This window comes from Heptranchias perlo, chromosome 15, assembly GCF_035084215.1.
Source record: "Heptranchias perlo isolate sHepPer1 chromosome 15, sHepPer1.hap1, whole genome shotgun sequence".
NCBI lineage: Eukaryota > Metazoa > Chordata > Chondrichthyes > Hexanchiformes > Hexanchidae > Heptranchias > Heptranchias perlo.
Genome location: NC_090339.1, coordinates 32571964 through 32596507, shown reverse-complemented (window position 1 = coordinate 32596507; position 24544 = coordinate 32571964). Strand labels below are relative to the sequence as shown.

Below are 24544 nucleotides of genomic sequence, written 5' to 3'. Positions count from 1 at the left end.
TGGTCCTACCCCAAAATCCAGCTCACCTATTACCTCCCAGCCATACCATGTGATGCATTTGCTTTCTAAATAATAATACTTGTTTCAAGTGGTCTTGGTGGCAGTTGGTGTGACTTAAGGCATGGGTTATCAGTCATAGACGACCTCAACCCCACTTGTACTATCAGTGGTGCAATAAGCTGTGAGGATTTCCACAATCCTTCCCTCATTGCTACTCTATGGCAAATATTCAGGATTTCACTGCAAGTTCCTTCTCTGCCACAGTGAGCTAGCCATACTCAAGACTAATATGACGTTGCAGATCTGCACGGACTCGATGGGCCGAATGGCGTCCTTCCATGCAGTAACCTTTCTACGATTCAGTTACTCTGTTGGAAAGTGTAACAAATTCTGTGAACTTGTCTTTTAGGGTGCAGTGTCTGTCGACTCCATCACTGACCTCGATGACAATCAGTCACGATTGTTGGAAGCCCTGCAGCTCTCTCTACCAGTGGAACTGGAAAGGAAAAGTATAACAAAGACCAAAAAGAAGCTCAGTCTGAACCCCATCTATCGGCAGGTCCCCAGAATAGTACAGCAGTGCTGTCAGCACATTGAAACATATGGTAAGCCGCAGTAATCGTCAGTGCTTCAATTAAGGTGAACCAGCAAATATTCAGGTTATGCTAACTGAAATTTTCCAATTCCATTTTGATTTCCTGGCATTTCCACAGTTCTATCTCTTTTTACCTGAAAATGGGAAAACAGTGGTCTTGAAAATAATGTATTAAGGATTTAAAAGGATCTGGGGTGAAATTCCTCTTTTAATGACTAATAGGATAATGCCAATTTTTCTCTGTAATTATAAGTGTGCTAACAAAATTGCATTCTCAGAAATCAGATCATTTATCGCTACACATGAATGCTGAAAGAGGAATTTGACCCATAATATTGAAGTTCCAAGCAAAAGACAGAATGTGAAAAAAGGAAAGGCATTGAAGGAGATTGAACAAAACAAATGAGAATATACCTGTAAAGAGACAAAAGGAAGGAGCAAAGCATCATGCAGTAGTATTTCAAAAGCAAAATACTGCAGATACTGGAAATCTGAAATAAAAACAGAAAATGCTGGAAATACTCAGCAAGTCAGGCAGCATCTGTGGAGAAAGAAACAGAGTTAATGCTTCAGGTCGATGACCCTTCGTCAGAACTGGAAGAAGTTAAAGATTAAACAGTTTTTAAGCAAGTACAGAGCCGGGGAAAGGGGGGGGGGGGAGGGGAGGAAAGAACAAATGGGAAGGTCTATGATAGGGTGGAGGACGGGAGTGATTAAATGACAAAAGGAATGATGGTGCAAGGAAAGGAGGGTGGTAATGGGACAAATAAAGAAACAAAAGATGGGTCTAGAGGAGCTGTAAATGGCAACATCAAAACCATTAGCAGCACATGCTGTTTAGAAAAACAGGAGTGGTGGTTATGATCTGGACACCTCCCTCTGGCCTTTTGATCTTTTCATTGCAAACTGCTGGCGTGACATCAGCTGTCTTAATTTCTCCACTCCCCTCACTCACTCTAACCTACCTCCCTCTGAACTGGCAGCACTCTGTTCTCTCAGGTCCAACCCTGACATTGTCATTAAACCTAAGGAGGCTGAACCCAACTCTCTGACACCTCCTCCTACCTCCCCCTGGACCATGACCCCACTGCCAAATATCAAGTCATAGTTTTGCTGACCGTCACTGACCTCATCTCCTCTGGAGATCTTCCCCCCACGGCCTCCAACCTCATAGTCCCCTAACCCCGCACAGCCTGCTTCTACTTCCTTCCCAAGATCTACAAACAGGACTACCCTGGTAGACCCATCGGTTCAGCCTGTTCTTGCCCCACGGAACTTATTTCTTCCTATCTCGACTCTTTTTTCTCCCCTTGTCCAGTCTCTTCCAACCTACATTTGCGACTCTTCCGCGTTCTCCGCCACTTTAACAGTTTCCAGTTTCTTGGTCCTATCCGTCTCCTTTTCACCATGGATGTCCAGTCCCTCTACACCTCCATCCCCCACCAGGACGCTTGCAGGCCCTCCGCTTCTTGCTTGAACGGAGGCCCAACCAGTCCCCATACACCACCACCCTCCTCCGCCTGGCTGAACTTGTTCTTACATTGAACAACTTCTCCTTTGACTCCACTCACTTCCTCCAAATAAAAGGTGTCACGATGGGAACCCGTATGGGTTCTAGAAATGTTTGCCTTTTTGTAGGATACATAGAACATTCTTTGTTCCAGTTTTACTCAGCTCTTTTTCTGGTACATTGATGACTCTTTCGGTGCCGTTTCCTGCTCTTGCCCTGAATTGGACAATTTCATCAACTTTGCTTCTAATTTCCACCCTTCCCTCACCTTCACATGATCCATCTCTGACTCTTCCCTTCCCTTCCTCGACTTCTCTATCTCCATTTCCGGGGATAGGCTGTCAACCAATACCTGTTGTAAGCCCACCAGCAACCACAGCTACCTTGATTATACTTCCTCCAACCCCACTTCCTGTAAGGACTCTATTCCCTTCTCCCAGTTTCTCCGTCTCTGTCGCATCTGTTCTGACGATGCTACCTTCCACTCCAGTGCTTCTGATATGCCCTCCTTTTTCTTCAACTGAGGATGCCCCTCCACTGCAGCTGACAGGGTCCTCAACCGTATCCGTCCCATTTCCCGCATCTCTGCCCTCACCCCTTCCCCTCCTTCCCAGAATCATGACAGGGTCCCCCTGTCCTCATCTTCCACCCCAACAGCCTCCACATTCAACGTATCATCCTCTGCTATTTCCACCACCTCCAGTGCAATGCCACCACCAAACACAACTTCCCCCTCCCCTGCCTTTCAGCATTCTGAAGGGATGCAACACCTGCACTTTCACCTCCTCCCTTCCCACCATCCAGGGCCCCAAACACTCCTTCCAGGTGAAACAGCAGTTTACTTGTACTTCTTTCAATTTAGTGAACTGTATTCGCTGCTCACAATGCAGTCTCCTCTACACTGGGGAGACCAAACACAGATTGGATGATTGCTCTGCTGAGCACCTCCGCTAAGTCCGCAAGCGTGACCCTGACCTGCCGGTCGCTTGCCATTATAATTCCCCGTCCAACTCCCACTCTGACCTCTCAGTCCTCGGCTTCTTACACTGTTCCAATGAAGCTTAATGGAAGCTCGAGCATCAGCACCTCATCTTTTGATTAAGCACTTTACAACCTTCTGGACTCAACATTGATTTCAATAACTTCAGATCATAATCACTTCTCCCATTTTTTTGGACAGCAGGTGCTGGTAATGGTTCTGATGTTGCCATTTACAGCTCCTCTAGACCCATCTTTTGTTTCTTTACTTGTCCCATTACCACCCTCCTTGCTTTACACCATCATTACTTTTGTCATTTAATCACTCCTGCCCTCCACCCTATCACAGACCTTCCCTTTTGTTCTTTCCTCACCTCCCCTCCACACCCCCACCCCTGTTTCCCTGGCTCTGTACTTGCTTAAAAACTACTTACTCTCCAACTTCTTCCAGTTATGATGAAGGGCCGTAGACCTGAAACGTTAACTCTGTTTCTTTCTCCACAGATGCTGCCTGATTCACCGAGTATTTACAGCATTTTCTCTTTTTATTTATGCAATAGTATTTGTTTCTCAAATTTCAAAATGTAGTTGATAACAAAGATGGCAGTTACCAGATATTTTAGCTTGTAGTAACTTAAACTAGTTTGTAATACTCAATTAATTGGGTAGAATCATAAGGTTAGAAATTTGGCGGTGCGTTATTGCATCGGCCGCCTGTGATATGCCATTGACTTCAATATAACTGGATATTGGGCAGGGCAGACCACAAGCTTTGTGCTTTCGCCCGAGACTAATTTTTACCCCATAGAATGCTACAGCACATAATTAGGGCATTTGACCCATCAAGGGTGCGGGTGTTTTTCTCCATAGTGGGCTCACTTATCTTTAACTTAGTCAGCCTCCTTATGCTGACTCTGGGCTTGACATGAGCAAGTGTCCCTTCCACCCAGACCTACCTGGCTGCCCGACTGCCCATGTACCTCTTTATCTCTTTTCTCTGTGTACCCAGCTATTGGGTTCCTTTCCCTGATCAATGATTCACCAGTAAGTCTTGTCACCGAGCCTAATCCCACTCTCTTGCTCATTTTCCATGCCATTTAATATTCCTCTTTATCAAGCAACTATTTTAATCCCTTTTTAAAAGGACTTAGGAACTCTGCTACAACAATTTGTGGCAGAGAATTCCAAATTCTAAGCACTCTCTGTGTAAAGATTTTTCTTCTAACCTCCCCTTTAATTCTTTTATTGATTATATTAAATTTGTGCCCTTTCATTACAGTCTCATCAATCAATGGAAACAGTCTATCACTATGTACCTTATCATAATCTTCACAATCTTAAAGGCCTCAATCAGGTCTCCCTTTGACCATCTCTGTTCCAGTGGAAAACGTCCTAACTTTTCAAGTCTTTCTTCATGACTGTAATCCGTCACCCTTTGTAACATCCTAGTGAATCTATTTTATACCTTTTCCATTGCTTTTATATCCTTCCTGTTGTAAGCTGACCAAAATTGTACACAATACTCCAACTCCAACCTAACTAAGGTCTTATACAAGTTCAACATTATCTCCTTGCTTAATATTCTATGTCCCCAGACACAAGACCAAGGATTCTGTTTGCTTTTTTTATCACATTGTCTATTTTACACCTTTAATGACCTGTTTATCTGTACAGCAAGGTCTCTCTGCCTCTCTACTGCATTTAAAATCTTACCATTAAGGCATACTTCCTTCCCCTATTCTTCCAAAAGGCATGCCTACACATTTTTCTACATTGTATCATAGTGTGATACAGCATAGAAGGAGGCCACTCAGCCCATCGTGCCTGTGCCAGCTTTTTGGTAGAGCTATCCAATTAGTCCCACTCCCCTGCTGTTTCCCCATAACCCTGTAATTTTTTTCCCTTCAATTATTTATCCAATTTCTTTTTGAAAGTTACCACTGAATCTGCTTCCACTAACCTTTCAGGTAATGCATTCCTGACTATCATAACTCGCTGTGTAAAAAAATGTTTCCTCATGTCAGGCTCTTTTGCCAATCACCTTAAATCTATGTTCTCTGGTTACCGACCTACTGCCACTGGAAACAGTTTTGCCTCATTTACTCTATCAAAACCATTCATGATTTTGAATACCTCTATCAAATCTCCACTTAATCTTCCCTGCTCTAAGGAGAACAACCCCAGCTTCTCCAGTCTCCACATTGAACTGCACATGCTACCCATTTTTTAAAAATTCGTTCATGGGATGTGGGCTTCGCTGGTGAGGCCAGCATTTATTGCCCATCCCTAATTGCCCTTGAGAAGGTGATGGTGATCTGTCTTCTTGAACTGCTGCAGTCCGTGTGGTGAAGGTTCTCCCACAGTGTTGTTAGGAAGGGAATTCCAGGATTTTGACCCAGCGACAATGAAGGAACGGCGATATATTTCCAAGTCAGGATGGTGTGTGACTTGGAGGGGAACGTGCAAGTGGTATTGTTTCCATGTGCCTGCTGCCCTTGTCCTTCTAGGTGGTAGAGGTGCTGTCGAAGAAGCTTTGGCGAGTTGCTGCAGTGCATCCTGTGGATGGTACACACTGCAGCCACGGTGCGCTGGTGGTGAAGGGAGTGAATGTTTAGGCTGGTGGGTGGGGTGCCAATCAAGGAGGCTGCTTTGTCCTGGATAATGTTGAGCTTCTTGAGCGTTGTTGGAGCTGCACTCATCCAGGCAAGTGGAGAGTATTCCATCACACTCCTGACTTGTGCCTTGCAGATGGTGGAAAGGCTTTGGGGAGACAGGAGGTGAGTCACTCGCTGCAGAATACCCAGCCTCTGACCTGCCCTTGTAGCCACAGTATTTATATGGCTGGTCCAGTTAAGTTTCTGGTCAATGGTGACCCCAAGGATGTTGTTGGTGGCAGATTCGGCGATGGTAATGCCGTTGAATATCAAGGGAGGTGGTTAGACTCTCTCTTGTTGGAGATAGTCGATGCCTGGCATGAATGTTACTTGCCACTTATCAGCCCAAGCCTGGATGTTGTCCATGTCTTGCTGCATGTGGGCACGGACTGCTTCATTACCTGAGGGGCTGCGAATGGAAATGAACACTGTGCAATCATCAATGAACATCCCCATTTCTGGACTTATGATGGAGGGAAGGTCATTGATGAAGCAGCTGAAGATGGTTGGGCCTTGGACACTGCCCTGCGGAACTCCTGCAGCAATGTCCTGGGGCTGAGATGATTGGCCTCCAACAACCACTACCATCTTCCTTTGTGCTAGATATGACTCGAGCCACTGGAGAGTTTTCCCCGTGATTCCCATTGACTTCAATTTTACTAGGGCTCCTTGGTGCCACACTCGGTCAAATGCTGCCTTGATGTCAAGGGCAGTCACTCTCACCTCACCTCTGGAATTCAGTTCTTTTGTCCAAGTTTGGACCAAGGCTGTAATGAGGTCTGGAGCCGAGTGGTCCTGGCGGAACCCAAACTGAGTTACGGTGAGCAGGTTATTGGTGAGTAAGTGCCGCTTGATAGCACTGTCGATGAAACCTTCCATCACTTTGTTGATGATTGAGAGTAGACTGATGGGGCGGTAATTGGCTGGATTGGATTTGTCCTGCTTTTTGTGGACAGGACATATCTGGGCAATTTTCCACATTGTCCGGGTAAAGGCCAGTGTTGTAGCTGTACTGGAACAGCTTGGCTGGAGGCGCAGCTATTTCTGGAGCACAAGTCTTCAGCACTACACCCAGGATGTTGTCGGGGCCCATAGCCTTTGCTGCATCCAGTGCACTCAGCTGTTTCTTGATATCATGTGGAGTGAATCGAATTGGCTGAAGACTGGCTTCTATGATGGTGGGGATATTGGGAGGAGGCCGAGTTGAATCATCCACTCGGCACTTCTGGCTGAAGATGGTTGCAAACGCTTCAGCCTTGTCTTTTGCACTTATGTGCTGGACTCCGCCATCAATTGAGGATGGGGATGTTTACAGAGCCTCCTCCTCTCGTTAGTTGTTTAATTGTCCACCACCATTCACGACTGGATGTGGCAGGACTGCAGAGCTTTGATCTGGTCCGTTGGTTGTGGAATCGCTTAGCTCTGTCTATAGCATGTTGCTTCCACTGTTTAGCATGCATGTAGACCTGAGTTGTAGCTTCACCAGGTTGGCACCTCATTTTTAGGTACGCCTGGTGCTGCTCCTGGCATGCTCTTCTACACTCCTCATTGAACCAGGGTTGATCCCCTGGCTTGTTGGTAATGGTAGAATGAGGAACATGCCGGGCCATGAGGTTACAGATTGGGCTGGAATACAATTCTGGTGCTGCTGATGGCCCACAGTGCCTCATGGATGCCCAGTTTTGAGCTGCTAGATCTGTTCTGAATCTATCCCATTTAGCATGGTGATAGTGCCACACAACACGTTGGATGGTGTCCTCAGTGCGAAGACGGGACTTCGTCTCCACGAGGACTGTGCGGTGGTCACTCCTACCAATACTGTCACGGACAGATGCATTTGCGACAGGTAGATTGGTGAGGACGAGGTCAAGTAATTTTTTCCCTCATGTTGGTTTGCTCACCACCTGCCGCAGGCCCAGTCTGGCAGCTATGTCCTTCAGGACTCGGCCGGCTCGGTCAGTACTGGTATGACCGAGCCACTCTTGGTGATGGACATTGAAGTTCCCCACCCCGAGTACATTCTGTGCCTTTGCTACCCTCAGTGATTCTCAACATGGATGGAGGACTGATTCATCAGCTGAGGGAGGACGGTAGGTGCTAATCAGCAGCAGGTTTCCTTGCCCATGTTTGACCTGATGCCATGAGATTTCATGGGGTCCAGAGTCAATGTTGAGGACTTCCAGGGCCACTCCCTCCTGACCTGTATATCACTGTACCGCCAACTCTGGTGGGTCTGTCGTGCCGGTGGGACTGGACATACCCAGGGATGGTGATGGAAGAGTCTGGGACTTTGGCTGAAAGGTATGATTTTGTGAGTATGGCTATGTCAGGCTGTTGCTTGACTAGTCTGTGGGACAGCTGTCCCAAATTTTGGCACAAGTCCCCAGATGTTAGATGAGGAGGACTTTGCAGGGTTGACTGGGCTTGGTTTGCCTTTGTCGTGTCCGGTTTTATTCTTGTTATGACTTCTTTTTGGCAAGATTGTACAACTGAGTGGCTTACTAGGCCATTTCAGAGGGTGATTAAGAATCAACCACATTGGAGTTACATTTCGGCCAGACTGGATAAGGACTGACAGGTTTCCTTTCCTAAAGGGCATTAGTGAACCAAATGGGTTTTTACGACAATCCAGTAGCTTCATAGCCACCATTACTGATGCTAGTTTCTTAATTCCAGATTTTATTTAATTAATTGAATTTAAATTCCCCAGCTGCCGTGGTAGGATTTGAACTCAGGGCTCTGGGATTATTAGTCTGGGCCTCTAGGATTACTAGTCTAGTAACATAACCACTATGCTACCGTACCCGGTAGCCCACCTTGCTTACCTAGAAATCCAATCAGTCCTCTTGCATTCTTTCAAAGTCCTTATCACAATTTGCTATACCCTCCCCCAATTTAGTGCCATCAGCAAATTTTGGCATTATTCCCTCAATTCTTGAGTCCAGAGCATTTATGTATATAAATAAATATCAGCAGCCTCAACATCTGTGGTACACTTATCGCACATTTCCGGTATGAGACACTTTCCTTTTCCCTACACTCTGTGTACTGTCCTCCAACAATCTTTGCATCCGCATGGCAGTAATTCCATGTGCCATTTTCTTTGCCATTTCTTTTATTTGGTATTGCATCAAATGCTTTTTGAAAATTCATATAAATCACAACCTCTATATTTTCTTAATTTCAGTTATTTCTTCAAAGAATTCTATAACATTGGTCAATCATGACCTGACCTTTAGAAATCTGTGCCAACCTTCCCTGATTAGCTCATGTTTCTCCATTTGCTTACTAATTTGATCCCGTACTATAGACTCTAGTAATTTACCAATAACTGAAATAAATCAAACTAACCTAAAGAGTAAAAATTCCAATGTGCCTGCTCCTGACATGTACTAGGAGTAATTACATCAGAACTTTTACCCTGTCATTTCCTGGTTTATTCCAACTCCTTTTTTGAAGAGGATCATCACATTTCCCACCCTCCAATCCTCCTTCCTTCCCACAGTATTTCAGAACATTGTAGTCAGAGCCTGAAGCAATCTTTTCCCTGGTTTCCCTCGGGATTCTCTGATGTAAACGACCAGATCCCGATGATTTGTCGAACTTAAGTCTGAGTCATTTTACTACCATTTCTCTTTGAATACTAACCTCACTGAGTGTTCTACTGGTAGCTCTACAATCCCAATATTCAGCTTCTCTTTGAAAATTGAAGCAAAATATTTATTTAACATCTCTGTCATTCCTTCACTCTCCACTGTAAGCTTGTCTGCTTCATTTGTGAGCGACCCCACCCCTATCTTGACTATCTTCGACACGTTTCAGGATTTTTGATCGTTTTGTTTCTTCGCAGAAAGTATTTGGGAATGGACTATGATTAAGTGTTAAAAAAACAACAGGCTGTTGGCACTGAAGATGTATATTAAGGCCAGATAAACTAGTTTGTGGAATGTCACAGCTCACTGTCTATTTCAAACTGATAAAATAAGGTTCAATTGCCTCATCCCAGGCACATTAAGCCAGGTTGTCCCTTACTCATGTTGAGAATAAAGAAAAAAAGGGAGAAAGAATAGCAGATGTTCTTTTTAAACCCACATCCCAAGAATGGGGGAGAAGTAGCCAGTTTAATCATGGGCCTACAGGTGAATTAATGAGTGGAAAAGTAGTTAGAGGGACAGCCTCATATTGGCTGGTACACAAAGAAAAGGGATAGAAAGTCAGATATGTCTGGGGAGGTAACCTGGCCTAATGAGAAGGAACTCACTCTTCTCAAGCCCAGAACTGGTCAGGATCAAAAGACTGATCATGGAAAGTTTAGTCAGCCTGCCAACAGGGATAATGTAACATTTTAAAAATTATTTTTCTTGTTCTCAAGGACAGTTCTGAAGTTATTTGAATCAAGGTGAGACTTGTCTATAAAGTATGGCAACTTAACGATTCCCATCTGACCTAATCTCACTAAGTGTTTCAGTCTGCCTTTGGAAAGATTGGCCATGATGTGGAGATGCCGGTGATGGACTGGGGTGCACAAATGTAAGGAATCTTACAACACCAGGTTATAGTCCAACAGTTTTATTTGAAAATCACAAGCTTTTGGAGGCTTCCTCCTTCGTCAGGTGAGTGTCGGATTCCTTGAAAATTACCGCATATTACCGCAATTTTCAAGGAATCCGACACTCACCTGACGAAGGAGGAAGCCTCCGAAAGCTTGTGATTTTCAAATAAAACTGTTGGACTATAACCCTGTGTTGTAAGATTCCTTACATTTGGAAAGATTGGAGAAGTGCATGTGAGAGCACATGAAAGAAACACAATACTTAGCTCAGATCACAGGGGGCTCCTATTGTTACACCCATGGGTTATGCTATTGTATAATTAGTTATCGGGCAGTACAAGTACATTCCTGAATGGAAGATGCTCTGACTACTTACTGAAGTGACCATCACCACTGGAGCTGAGAAAGTATCTAAGGCAGACACAAAACTTGTAAGAACTACTAATGTGCCTATAGAAAGCTTTTTAATTGCCTTCCATGCTTTTTGCTAATTTTTTCTCACACTCCTTCTCAGTTTTTCTAATCTCCCTTTTTGTGGCTTTTCCGTGTTCTTTATATTTGTTGTGACTTTCATTTTTGAGAGTTGGACCTGTTTCTGCTGGGGCAGAGATCACCTGTTAAAAAAGGTAGGTAATGTAATGCATAGAATTATCAGGGCCAGTGTGATCTCCTGGACTTGTTTCGATCGCCATAGGGGTCGGAGAGGAATTTCCCAGATCTTTTCCCTTCAAATTGGCCTGGGTTTTTATCTGGTTTTTCGCCTCTCCCAGGAGATCACATGTTGTGGGGTGGGGAATGTATATGTTATGATACAATAACATCAACAACAACTTGCATTTATATAGCACCTTTGATGTAGTAAAAAGTCCCAAGAAGCTTCACAGGAGCGATTTATCAAACAAATTTTGACACCAAGCCACATAAGGAGATATTAGGACAGATGACCAAAAGCTTGGTCAAAGAGGTAGGTTCTAAGGACCGTCTTAAAAGAGAGGAAGAGGCGGAGAGGTTTAGGGAGGGAATTCCAGAGCTTAGAGCCTAGGCAGCTGAAGCATGGCCACCAATGGTGGAGCGATTAAAATCGGGAATGTGCAAGAGGCAAGAATTGGAGGGGCACAGAGATTTCGGAGGGTTGTTGGGCTGGAAGAGGTTACAGAAATAGGGAGGGGTGAGACCATGGAGGGATTTGAAAACAAGGATGAGAATTTTAAAATTGAGACGTCCCCGGACCGGGAGCCAATGTAGGTCAGCGAGCACTGGGATGATGGGTGAACGGGACTTGATGCAAATTAGGATACGGGCAGCAGAGTTTCGGATGAGCTCAATTTTATGGAGGGTGGAAAATGGGAGGCCGGCTAGGAGAGCATCGGAATAATCAAGTCCAGAGGTAACAAAGGCATGGATGAGGGTTTCAGCAGCAGATAAGCTGAGGCAGGGGGCGGAGACGTTATGGAGGTAGAAGTAGGTGGTCTGGTGATGGAGCAGATATATGGTTGGAAGCTCATCTCAGAGTCAAATAGGATGCCAAGATTGCGAACGGTCTGGTTCAGCCTCAGACAGTGGCCTGGGAGAAGGATGGAATCGATGGCTAAGGAACGGAGTTTGTGGTGGGGACCGAAGACAATGGTTTCGGTCTTACCAATATTTAGTTGGAGGAAATTTTTGCTCATGTCAGACAAGCAGTGTGACAAATCAGAGACAGTGGAGGGGTCGAGGGAGGTGGTGGTAAGGTAGAGTTAAATATCATTAGCATACATGTGGAACCTGACGTTGGGATGATGTCACCGAGGGGTAGCATGTAGATGAGAAATAGATATTTTGATTGTGTGGGTTAGGCTGGATAGAGCAGAGGGTCTTTTCCTGTCCGTCATTGTTCGTATGTTTGTATCTGCCTTGTGAGCAGAAATTTTGATCTAGTCTCCCTGTTCACCCATGGGGCCTAGCCTTTGATACACTCCCTTTTTTCCTTACTGGAATGCACTCGGTTTGAGCTACTCTATTTCCCGTTTACATATTTTCCATTATAATTCATGGTGCTATTTGACAATTTTTCCTTCCATTTAATCTTGCCAATGTACTTTTTTATCTCATTATGATTTCTTTTTAGTAAAGCGCCCTTGACTTAAGTTTTCCTTTCTCTTTTTCTATTCCTGTACTGAACCTAATTATATTTTGGTTAATATTTCTCAAATATTTTGCAAATATTCTCTTACCTTTAGGCTGCCTACTTGCTCTGCTTCATTACCCAGAACCAGGTCAAGTAACGCTTCCTTTGTTGTTGGAATAGAACATAATGACTGAGAAATCAGTCTTGATCACGCAGCAAAACAACTTCTCATTTCACTACAATCATGTTCCCTATCCTAGTCTATTTTTGGATAATTAAATTCCCCAACACTTATGACTATTATTAATACTTGCCTCACTAATTTGTCTGCAAATTTCATCCTTAATTCCCTTTCCAATGTTTGATGGTCACTCAGTAATATCCTTTTTTATTCTGCAGCTTAATTCAAAGTGATTCTGTTTGGATTATTTCCCTATATAAATCCGTACAATCTAGTGCTATGATGTTGTCCTTAATTAATACCCCTCCTCTTTTCCTTCCCTATCCTTGCTGAAAGCTTTGTACCCAGGAATAATTCATTGCAAATCCTGACCCACTTACATTCGTGTTTCAGCTATTTGCTATTATGTCATGATTCACAGGGCCGAATTCACTCGGCTGTTCTGTCGGACTCCCACCGTAGCTCAGGTGGGAGCCTAGCAGAGCAGCTCAAAAAAGGCTGGGACCTGGATAGGCTGGGTACTAGCCTTAGTTGGGAATTTCTGCTCTGTCTTATAAGGGCAAAGCCTCTGCCCACCCCTTACAAGGCCACTTACATGGAGCAGGCAAGGATTCCCTTCATTGAAGGCTCCTTCTTCCCCCTTCAGCGTAATACTGGAGGTTGGTTCATCCCATGGGGTGAGATGTACTGTCCTCCAGAAGGTTAAAAGTGAGTCCAACCTGAGGGGGGCCCACGGTAGAAAAGTGGTCTGGACCCTTGAAGATGATAAGCATTTGAAAAAAAGTTTACAGAGAAGAGTGAGCTGGGGGAATGCATGGGGTCTCCGAGGGGCAGGGTCTCCAAAGGAGACAGGCCTGGGCACCCTCCTTCTCGACTGTGGCCAGGCGTTGAATGGGCTACCATTGGCTCCATGAAAATGAGATGCCCTCCCACTGACCCTGCAAACTGCTAGAATTGCGGCCCACACACTCCCAGAGCCCAGAAACATGACATGATTTTATATTTTAATCAATAATTCTTGTTCTTCAATTTTGTGTCTTACACTCTGGATTGATATATATACATTTTAGTTTGGATTCCCTTGGTGTGGCTTTTTATTCCTTCTCTATCCTGATGTTTCCTTTCTTGCTCGTCCTGCTTAATTAACCTCTTTCAACATTTCTACCGTCTTATTTTCTAAACACCTAAAGCTTATTGATCATTTCTGAAGCTCACCTGACAAAAGTGACATTTTATAAGTTCCTTATTTGCTTATTTTTCAGGTCTTCAGACAGTTGGTATTTTCCGAGTCGGGAGTTCTAAGAAAAGGGTTCGTCAGGTAAAAAAAAGGCAAAATCCACTTGGTGTATTTGGGATGAGATGGGTGCCAGATAATATAAGCCAGTGTTCTGTCTGAAACAAATTCATTTATTTTACACAATCCTGTATGTTGCCAGGGTACCTACGCCACAGTGTTAGAGCATAAAATGCAAGAGCTAATAGAGCAAATGAGAGGCCCCAGTCCATGTTTGGGAATATCCCTATGAAGTTTCATAGTCAAGCAAGAGACAAATGCTATATTTGCCACGGGAAACACCTTCATCATTTTCTCTATGGAAAGAAGGACTCAGCTAGACAGAGAACAGATGGCATCAGGGCTCATCACATCAACCCCATTACCTACAAGAAAAGAAAGGGCTTCCATTCAGAAGATCACATAATGTGGATGAAGAAGGCCATTCGGCCCATCTTAGCTCATCCATCCAGAATGACCCAAAGTCCCATCACTGCAACTTCAACTTGGAACTTAAATGATTGCAGGATTTTCACTTCTATCCGGAAATCCATTCCATGTGTTGATCAATATTTGTATGCAGAGAAGCTTCCTGATATCAGTCCTAAATTTGCCATTTACTAGTTTGAGCCTGTAACCTCTTGACCAATTCTGGCAACTTATTTTAAAGTAATTTTCCAGATTTACCTTTTTCATACCTTTTACAATCTTGTATACCTCTAAAAGGTCACCTCTCAGACATCTGCTTTCAAGGATGAAAAGCCCAAATTTCACCAGTCTTTCCTCGTAACTGAGACTTCTAAGATTAGGGATCATCCTTGTGGTTCTTTGTACTTCTTCCAGAGCCTAAATGTCTCCCTGTGTCTCAGTGACCGGAACTGGGCACAATACTCGAGACGTGGTCTGACCAGAGCACTGTATAGTTTCCATTCAGTTATTTGGGTGATGTCTGACTGCAGGAAACATGATGCAAGTAACTGCTCGTTATCCAGGAAGCACTCCTGATGCCTTCATTAGACGCCAGCTCACGGTGCCTGCATTACTTGATGACTTAGGTAGTCTGAACGGATGGCTACTGGAAGACCAGGGGAATCCTTATCATAAATAAAGAGAGAACTTGCATTTATATAGCACCTTTCATGACCTCAATACATCCCAAAGTGCTTTATAGTCATTGAAGTACTGTCACTGTACATGTAATGTAGGAAATGCAGCAGCCAATTTGCACACAGCAAGGTCCCACAAACACAGCGTGTCAATGACCAGATAATCTGTTTTAGTGATTTTAGGGATAGATGTTGGACAGGACAGTAGGGAGAATTCCCCTGCTCTTCTTCAAAATAATGCCACGGGATCTTTTATATCCACCTGAGAGGGCTTCTATTTGATGTCTTATCTGAAGGACAGCACTCCAACAGTGCAGCATTCCCTCAGTATTGCACTGAAGTGTTAGCCTAGATTTTGTGCTCAAGTCTCTGGAGTGGGGCTTGAACCCACAGCCTTCTGACTCAGAGGTGAGAGTACTACCTGCTGAGCCACAGCTGACACCTCATGAGTTATGGCTGATGACCCTTAACAGCAGGTAAATATAATGAAGCATGTGCCTTAACCAGAAATACTGTGGAGTAGAGCATTGTGATGCTAAGGCAAAGATATTGCTTTTTGGAGGTGCTTCTCTATAGTATAGCAAAGGTGTGAAAGATAATCATGGTCTGCTGCAGGACTTTACAAAGCAAAGAAGGGTAACCATGGAGCAGGACAAAGGAGGTCCACGGTCAAATATAAAAGAATCTGACTTAAGAAATTAAATGCGAAAAGAAACCACAGGTGTGGTACAATATTGATCCAAAAAAACTGTGGAGGTTGGTCCAAGGTTTGATCCCTGGGCCATGGTTTTAGCATGGCGGCAGGAAGTCAGCGTGTGGGTGGATTTGCGTGTGGGGAACCCGGAGACAATGTGAGCACGTTTAAATCTGTGATCGTATCTCGATTGCAGTCAATTACCTTTGCTTCCTGGTGCTGCGCCTCCAAGCTCCGCAGAGGGCCTACTGGGCACTGGAATGACGCGATTTAAAGCCCACTATTTAAAGGGCCGGTCCAAGAATGGATTTTGAAGGAGAAAAGAAAAATGGAGTCCAGGAAAGCAAAGGCTGCCCTTAGATTTAATGATGCCTCCCTGGATGTACTGCTGGCTGCAGTGAGAGCGAGGAGGGAGGTAATGTTTCCAATGGATGGCAGGAAGAAACCTGGCTCTGTAACCAAAAATGCTTGGCTGGAGATGGCAGAAGAGGTGAGCAGTAGGAGCACAGCGCCCAGGGAAAAGTGAGTACAGTTGCTGATTCACCCACATCCTATGTTGTTCAACAGCACCCCACCCCCTGTCACTCTGCGTTGGCTCGCCTACCCCTTTACATGACTGCTCACATCCACTTAAGTGTCGGCAGCAGCAACTATCCTTCACTTTCTATGCACTTCCTCAACTGCCCATTTATGCACCCACTACTGCCACTCACCCCAATCCTGATGCAATGTGATGTATCTGTCTGATAGTCACCTTTTAATGCATCTCTTTCATGGTCAGCCTCACCCAAACCAATGCATTCATAGGGTGAATACGTCACCTTCGGTCACTCACAGGTCTGTTCTTTCTCCCCTTGTAAAAGAGAGCGCAAAAGCCAAGGGAGAAGAGCAGAACTGGAGGTAGTCCACCACATAGTGGAGCTGACAGATGTGGAGGAGGAGGCCATGGAATTAAGTCGCATGCCTAGCCATGGGGGTTGGAGAGACTGGGAATCCGCAGATGGCTGGTGATAAAACTTTAACATCTTTCACACACATGATGAATTGATTTTATCAATGATATAACTGTGACAGACCTCAATATGGTGATTGGAACTATTGTCGCTTTTGCAATGAATCATTAATGTCGCTTTCCGTTGTCTTCCAGGGACTTCACGCCTTCATGAGGCATCAGCAGAAATGGAAGAAAGTGATTCCTCAGAGGAGCTCATTCTTTCTTAGGGTGCACGGTCACAGGACATCCAGCCATGCACCAGTGCTGATACTCGCATTTCGGTGGGTCCTGTTAGACAGTTAGTTGGGTTGTTACCTGGTGATTCACCACTCACAAGTGAGCACGAGCAGACACTGGTGGCAGGGGCAGCTGTGGAGAGTCCGCGTCAGGGGCGCACTCCTCTCCAAGCTCTGCTTAGCTGGTCATAGATGCTGAACCCCGGGGGCCATCGTTGAGAAGGAGAATGATAGAGGTGCAGCAGCAACTTTGCGAGGTAATGGAAAAAGTGCCACAATAGCAGAGAGGATGGAGGAGTCCAACTCCGTAGTGGATTAATGGCAAAGATAAGTGCAGGAATGTCTGCGATGGAGAGCATGGTAGCCTCCATTGAGCTTCAAGCACGGCTCTCAAATGAATCCATTCAGGCTATGACAACGGACATGCGGACTCTGGATGCCAACATGTCTGCCGCCTTAAATAGGCAGACATATACTTTATCCGTGGCCTTACAATACAGCACATCTGCTCACCAGCCTGCTGTCCAACAGAGTGTTGAGTGTGATGTTGCGTTGACCTGGGAGAGGGATGATGGCGAAAAGGGACATGAACGTTGGGACTACACTCAAAGTGCTCCCAAGTGTCACCCACTGCCCCCTCCTCAACCATTATCCGCAATGCTGCCTCCTCTCCCGATGGCTGAGTCTGCCCCTGCACAGATGCAGGTGGAGCAGTCTTTGGTAGGGCCCTCACGGGCTCCAAAACCCAGAGGTCATAGGCCGAAAGCATCTCAGCAGTTAGGGCAAGGACCTGAGCAACCTATCACTACCTCTGCTGAAGCTACAGGGGATGCACCACGTAGAAGCGGTAGAAAGGGTAATGCTAAGCAATTGTAATTCACCAAAGGTATGCACAAGGGTGTTTGATGGGCTGTCATTTTGTTACTTAGATTTTTTTTGTTATGGCACATTAAATTTAATCATTATCATCCCCATTGCCACACCTTGGCCATTATTAAGTCCCATTTGTGAATTTGCCCTTTCATTTGCTTCATCATGAATGCCAAGATATGAGGCCACCCATTGGGCGCGTGTGCAATGGGTGTATGTGTGGTTGAAGGACTGTTTTGTGCAAAAGGATGGGGGCAGGGGAGGAGGGGAAAGGATTGGTGGTGGTGGTTGTTCCAGGCGGCCTGAGTATTTCAAAGTCTTCAATTTGCAGATCTCATTATGAGAACCTGTTAGAGATGAGGGCATCCTTGGCACAAGGGGCAGCAATGTACGCCGCTGCTCTGGCGTTGAGATCCCTGTCTTCATTTTCCTCCGCCTCCGATGTACTGTGGAATAAATCCATTGCGTCCCCAGTTTGAGGAGCTCCAAAATGTAGGTAAATTTGTGTGAACACAAGAATTCTCAGTCTCAACAGAGAAATCTCAGTCTAAACACAAAGGACTCCCAGCCAAACGTTTGTTTGAGAGAACTGAGTGCCCAGCTGCAATACCTCACCTTTTATTGAGATGCGTCAATCACTGGTTTAAAGGGCCACACGAGCTTCAGCTGCAACTCCCCTCTGTTTCAATGGCGTGTTTCAGAAGCCACGGGAGACATGTTCAGGAGTAGTTAAATCTGTTTCTGATGAAGAATCCACAAAACATACAGTACCTAAAGTGTTTCAATTATCTGAATTGGCTCTTTAAATATCGGCCCACCGACTTTAAGTGGGGACGGGACTTCCTAACGAGCCTGGATTAAACCCAGAGATGGGTGCGTTGGAGCCGGCATCCAGTCATGCTCCAAAAGCTGCTACTTTAACCTCCCAATCGCCCTCTCCCCCACCCACCCGTTCTTCAGGGTTAAAATTATCCCCCCTTCCCCCCCAACCCCCCCCCCCCCTCCCATCTCTGCTGTGTTAGCTGATCTCAACTGGGACACCAACAGATTGGGAGAGGAAAAATTAGCCAGCGTTCCTGTTCCTGATTCCTGTCCCATGACTTAATGTGAATATTGGGTGAAGGTAGGATCAGGCTCTCTTGTGATACCACCATGAGCAAATAGCCCGCTAACACCCAATGATAAAGTTCAGAAATGGCTATCACTTGGGCAAGGTTTTGGAATGTTTGTCACTGCCTTCAGTAGAGGTGAGGAAGGCAGGGAGGGATCAGGAAGTATATTGGAGGAGGTAACAAAAGGCATCCAAAAAATAAAAAATGAGTTCATTTAATCACATCAAGATGCAGATATGTTTTGCGATACTCAACCTAAACGATTTGTGACAGTCCAATTAGTTGAACTGGCCAATAGAATTCAGCACTAAGAACTTCTGTTTCAAACTAGTATTTTTTTTGGTGAATTGGTGCTGTGATATTGAAGAGAATGCGGAATATTTAATCCTATTGCCCAGTTACATGATTGTGTCTTTTAGTTGCGAGATGATTTTGATCAAGGTCTGGAGGTGATTTTGGATGAAGAGCACAGCGTCCATGATGTGGCGGCTTTACTGAAAGAGTTTCTGCGGGACATGCCAGACCCTCTTCTCCCCAGGGAGCTCTACACAGCCTTCATCAACGTAGTGTGTAAGTGAGATGAAACCACTCAGCTTGCAGTAAGATTGTCAGCAAAATACATAATACAATTCAACACCACATTTCCATTTTAAAATATTCCACTTCCTTCAAATGGAGAAACGAATAAGGAGGTCTCAGATCTGATTACTGAGCTGTGCTGAGTTAGTTAATCTCAGCTGAGATGACATTTGGAGTTTTGCAATTGATATCAGTGGGCTGGGCAAGGGAGCGCAAAAATCAGCCAGGGTTCCTGCTCTTGATTGCTATTCGGTGTCCCCTTCTGGAAAATACATGTTTGTGGACTTTAGGTAAGGATAGGAACAGGATTGGCTACGATGCCCTCCATGGTTGAATAACCTACAGACAATCACTTTCAAGGCTCGCACACAAAGAACAATTGCGTGGCCCATGTACCAGAGGATACTTGATACCTGTGGAAGTGTCCTTTAGCATATGTAAACGACTCCATGAGAAGAGAGGAGAAAACAGATGGGGATTCTTTTTAGAAAAAGGTACTTTTGCTGCATATAACAAAGATAGTGCATTCCTCCATCCTATATCACCACATGCTGAGCTGTTGCTCTCAGTTGTGAGGCTGTGAACAGATTGGTTAGGGAGAGGCATTTTCTCACTCTTTCAGAGTTTTACCCAACAGCCTTTCCATCTTTCTTGTAGTTCTCAGTTTTTCACTAATATCTGCTCTGCTCGGGTGTCAGAAGCCTTGACAAGGATACAACCTCATATCTGTTTTAACTCTTGGAGTACGACCTGCACTATCTTGAAAAACTGATATTGAAGAATTTAATCTTGTCAAAGTTGCTGTTAAATGGAAGTCACTGTTTCTAAAATGTTAAACTTATCATACTGTGGTTTCAGATTATGTCTTAAATTTGGAGGAAGAAATTACATTCTCCTAGAGCAAATAACACTGGGTGACTTGTATGGAAAATAGAGTTGTAATACCTGTGTAATAGAAGGTTCTCTTCTGAAGTTGGGGTTAAGATATAATGGAGTTTGCTTTTAATGATCACAGCTAATAGTAATTGGTCAGATATATGGTTTAAATTCTGTTAGCCAAAACCTATTCATATTTAGCATGCTTTTTCTCAATGGTTATAGTGATCATTACGAGTTGGTTATACTGGTCAGTTTGTGCTGGGAAGAAGGAAGGATCTTTTGTTAAGGGCTAAAAGTTAAACTTAAATCTAACAAGACTGCTTGCTCTCAGCGTTGCTCACCGGCACCTTAAGCAATGGGCCATTGCTGAAAGCAGGCAATCCCTGTTACATTTAAATCTAACCTTCAGGCATTTTTCCTCAATCATTAACTTCTAATATTTTTTCAGTGAATCTTAATTAAATGAAGTTGATCTTTATCACCGCAAAGCAATTTAAAGAGCTGCTTACTGATCATCTCTTACAGCTAACCCAATCGGGACTACTCCTAACCTGGAAATTCTTGGCAGTATAGAAAGAACTTTACTCTGCACTTAACCCGTGCTGTATCTGACCTAAGAGTTTATGTTGGCTGCCCAAAATGGGGACATATGCGGTTTCCCCTCCCTGACGTCTCACAACGATAAATAAAAATTCACCTTCCCCTCCCACCACCGCCCCCCCACCCCCCCCAAAAAAAACAATGAAATCACAGTCGGAAATTCCATTATGTCCGAGCTGCAATCTGAACAATAAATTCATGACAATTAGGCTTATTTTTGGAGGACTGAGAGCACATCCAAGTTAGTGATTCATGGTTTGATTAATAGGATGTCAACAAAAGGTTGTGCTATTTCATAAAGTCCTGATTTCTTCTTGTTTTGTCTGGTACAGCAATGAATCACAAGGAACAGCTCTCCACCCTCCAACTGCTGATTTATCTGCTGCCTCCGTGTAACTGTGACACTCTGCTCCGATTGCTTGAGTTGCTGTCAGAGGTAGCGAGCCACGCCCATGACTCACTGGGTGAAGATGGACAAGGGGTAATAATTACATCAATTTCGACACTGTCAACAGTTCAGAAAAATAAAAGTCAACAATCAGTTCTCTCAGTGGCCGACATTCCTCTTTCAGCCGATACCACCAAAAACAGATGACTTGGTCATTCATTTCATTGCTGTCTGTTGGACTTTATTGTGCACTATATTATCTGCCACGCTTGCCTACCTAACAGTCAGTTGAAAGAAGTTCACTGTGCATGAAGACCCTGTTGGTTGGAAATGGGATGGTAGTTTGCAAGGAGCGAGGGGCAAAGGTGGATTTTTTGAGGAAGGGAACAGTACCTGAGGAGAGGGAATCATTAACAATGTCAGCTAGCATGGGGCCCGGACGCATAGTTGGGTGGCCAGTAGATTAGTGGGAATAGGTTAAGGAAACAGGAGATGGATCTCCTGGATGAGATAAAAATGGAGAGCTCATGGTGGGGGAGACAAACCAGAAAGAGACACGGGTTCAGGGCTAGCGCAGAGGGATACTAGGAGGAGGTTTGGCTTGATTGCAAGAGGAAGGGGGGAAGCAGCAGAGGCAGTGGAATAAATGGCCTCAGTCTTGGTAACAAAGAAGTCCATGAGCTTCTTGCACTTGTTGTTGGAGATTAGCATGGAAGGGATAGAGGATAGGGGTTTAAGGAGATGTTGGTGGTGGAGAGAAGAAGATGGGAGTTATATTTGGTCTCCAGGACAATCTTGAAGCACTGGATACCTTTGGCCCTATAGATCTTGATGTGGCCTAGGCAAATCTGGTGATGGATGGTTAAGCAGCAGCAGAAGTGTTATGATGGGTGGGGGACCAGTAGAGAGGGAGTTGGAGTTTGAGAGTAAATTTGTGAAGGAGCCGGAAGAGAGTTTTTTTTTACCCGGGGGTGCAGGCTGAAGTAACGGAGTGGAGGAAAGGCAGGGGATATGGGTAGTAAGGGAGATGAGGATGTGCGAAGGGATAGCCTTATCACTACTTCAAATTAAACTATAGCAGTAGGACCACAAGTTCCTTCCAGCAAAATGCAAATTTGGGACTGATATCAGGAAGTTCTTCATCACACAAAGCATGATCAAGAGATGGAATTAATTTCCAGGTAGGGCAGTTGAGGGAAATTCTCTGGAAGCAGTTTTAAAAATCTGGATGCAAGATGGGGGCAACATTTGGTTCTTTCTGGATGGATGAGCTGTATATCTATCTTGTGATGTTGTAAGGTGTAAGGGAAGACATTATACCAAAAAGCATGCATAATATAGGTCCAATTTTATGCATGTATGCTTTCATACTGGAGCTCCACCCACCAAAGATGTGAATCAGGAAATTGTGGGCACACTGCCTACGATGTTCCATTCAGTTTGTTCCAGTTGATGAATAATATTCTACTAGTCAACCTTGCAATATTGATGTCACAAATAAGGTGATTGTTTCTTCATCTGTTATCTTTTTAGATGACTGGAAACAAAATGACAGCTCCCAATCTGGCCACCATCTTTGGCCCAAACCTCCTTCAGAGAGAGAAAATTTCTGACAAAGACTACAGTGTGCAGGCAGTTCAAGTAGAGGAAAGCTCAGCTGTCATTGGGGTGGTCCAAAGAATGATTGACAACTACAAAACCCTGTTTATGGTGAGTATGGCATAAAATTTCCTTTTTTCCCCTGTGAATTTTTTTCCCTCTCCTACTTTCCTGAAAAAATACTTTGCTGTGGTACATTTCCACAGAGACCAGCCACACTTCTGGTACTTTGCTCAAGTGCTTCTTCTTCAAGTATGATCACACCCCGATATTCCGCTCCTGTGCCCCTGGAGAACACTCAGTTTCACGGTACAAACGAGAGGGAAAAGGGTTGGGAGACATATGACACTAAGTCTGTGCCCCCTTTATGTTACCCCAGTATTCCCTTCAACAAGCACAGGCACAGAAGTTGCATGGGAATAAGAGGAGAATGGGCCTAATAGCAATTTCACTTCACTTTTTTCTGAGAATGCCAGTTGGGTGCCCATTTGGAGAGATGCCTAAAGAAGCTGTTGCTATCCCTTGCGTTTGGCCCCTTCTAATCAGAAGGGCAAGGAGCAAGCATTAGGAGGCCTAAAAAGGTAAGCGGTCTTTTTCTCACAGGGACCCATTGGATCCTTGGGGTTGAAAGACTTTTGTGGACATCAGCCTAAAGGCTCCAAAAGCCGATGGTCATTAGTGCTGCTGTGGCAGGGTGCAGCCCCTGTAAGGGGGCATGCTTGTGTCGGGGGCACATCTGGGCCATGCCAGATGCCTTGAACTACAAATCCAGGCAGGTTTGGCCTCTAGCCAAACTGTTCCAGTACAGCTACAACACTGGCATCTACCCGACAATGTGGAAAATTGCTCAGGTATGTCCTGTCCACAAAAAGCAGGACAAATCCAATCCGGCCAATTACCGCCCCATCAGTCTACTCTCAATCATCAGCAAAGTGATGGAAGATGTTGTCGACAGTGCTATCAAGTGGCACTTACTCACCAATAACCTGCTCACCGATGCTCAGTTTGGGTTCTGCCAGGACCACTCTGCTCCAGACCTCATTACAGCCTTGGTCCAAACACGGACAAAAGAGCTGAATTCCAGAGGCGAGGTGAGAGTGACTGCCCTTGACATCAAGGCAGCGTTTGACCGAGTGTGGCATCAAGGAGCCCTAGTAAAATTGAAGTCAATGGGAATCAGGGGGAAAACTCTCCAGTGGCTGGAGTCATACCTAGCACAAAGGAAGATGGTAGTGGTTGTTGGAGGCCAATCATCTCAGCCCCAGGACATTATTGCCGGAGTTCCTCAGGGCAGTGTCCTAGGCCCAACCATCTTCAGCTGCTTCATCAATGACCTTCCCTCCATCATAAGGCACATGAAATGGGGATGTTCGCTGATGATTGCACAGTGCTCAGTTTCATTCGCAACCCCTCTAATAATGAAGCAGTCCGAGCCCGCATGCAGCAAGACCTGGACAACATCCAGGCTTGGGCTCATAAGTGGCAAGTAACATTCGCGCCAGACAAGTGCCAGGCAATGACCATCTCCAACAAGAGAGAGTCTAACCACCTCCCCTTGACATTCAACGGCATTACCATCGCCGAATCCACCACCATCAACATCTTGGGGGTCACCATTGACCAGAAACTTAACTGGA

General features: G+C 44.8%; 1 protein-coding gene across 4 annotated transcripts in view; it reads left to right on the top strand.

The window, feature by feature from the left end:
* Window positions 1-24544, top strand: part of arhgap36 (Rho GTPase activating protein 36) — a 103257-nt gene that overhangs the window by 55514 nt on the left and 23199 nt on the right. For all 4 annotated transcript variants that reach the window (XM_067997033.1, XM_067997034.1, XM_067997031.1 and 1 more), the window contains 5 exons: window positions 410-605; window positions 13840-13895; window positions 19282-19432; window positions 21253-21401; window positions 22842-23018. In XM_067997033.1, coding sequence (XP_067853134.1) covers window positions 410-605; window positions 13840-13895; window positions 19282-19432; window positions 21253-21401; window positions 22842-23018 — 729 coding nt within the window. The remainder of the gene's footprint in view (window positions 1-409; window positions 606-13839; window positions 13896-19281; window positions 19433-21252; window positions 21402-22841; window positions 23019-24544) is intronic.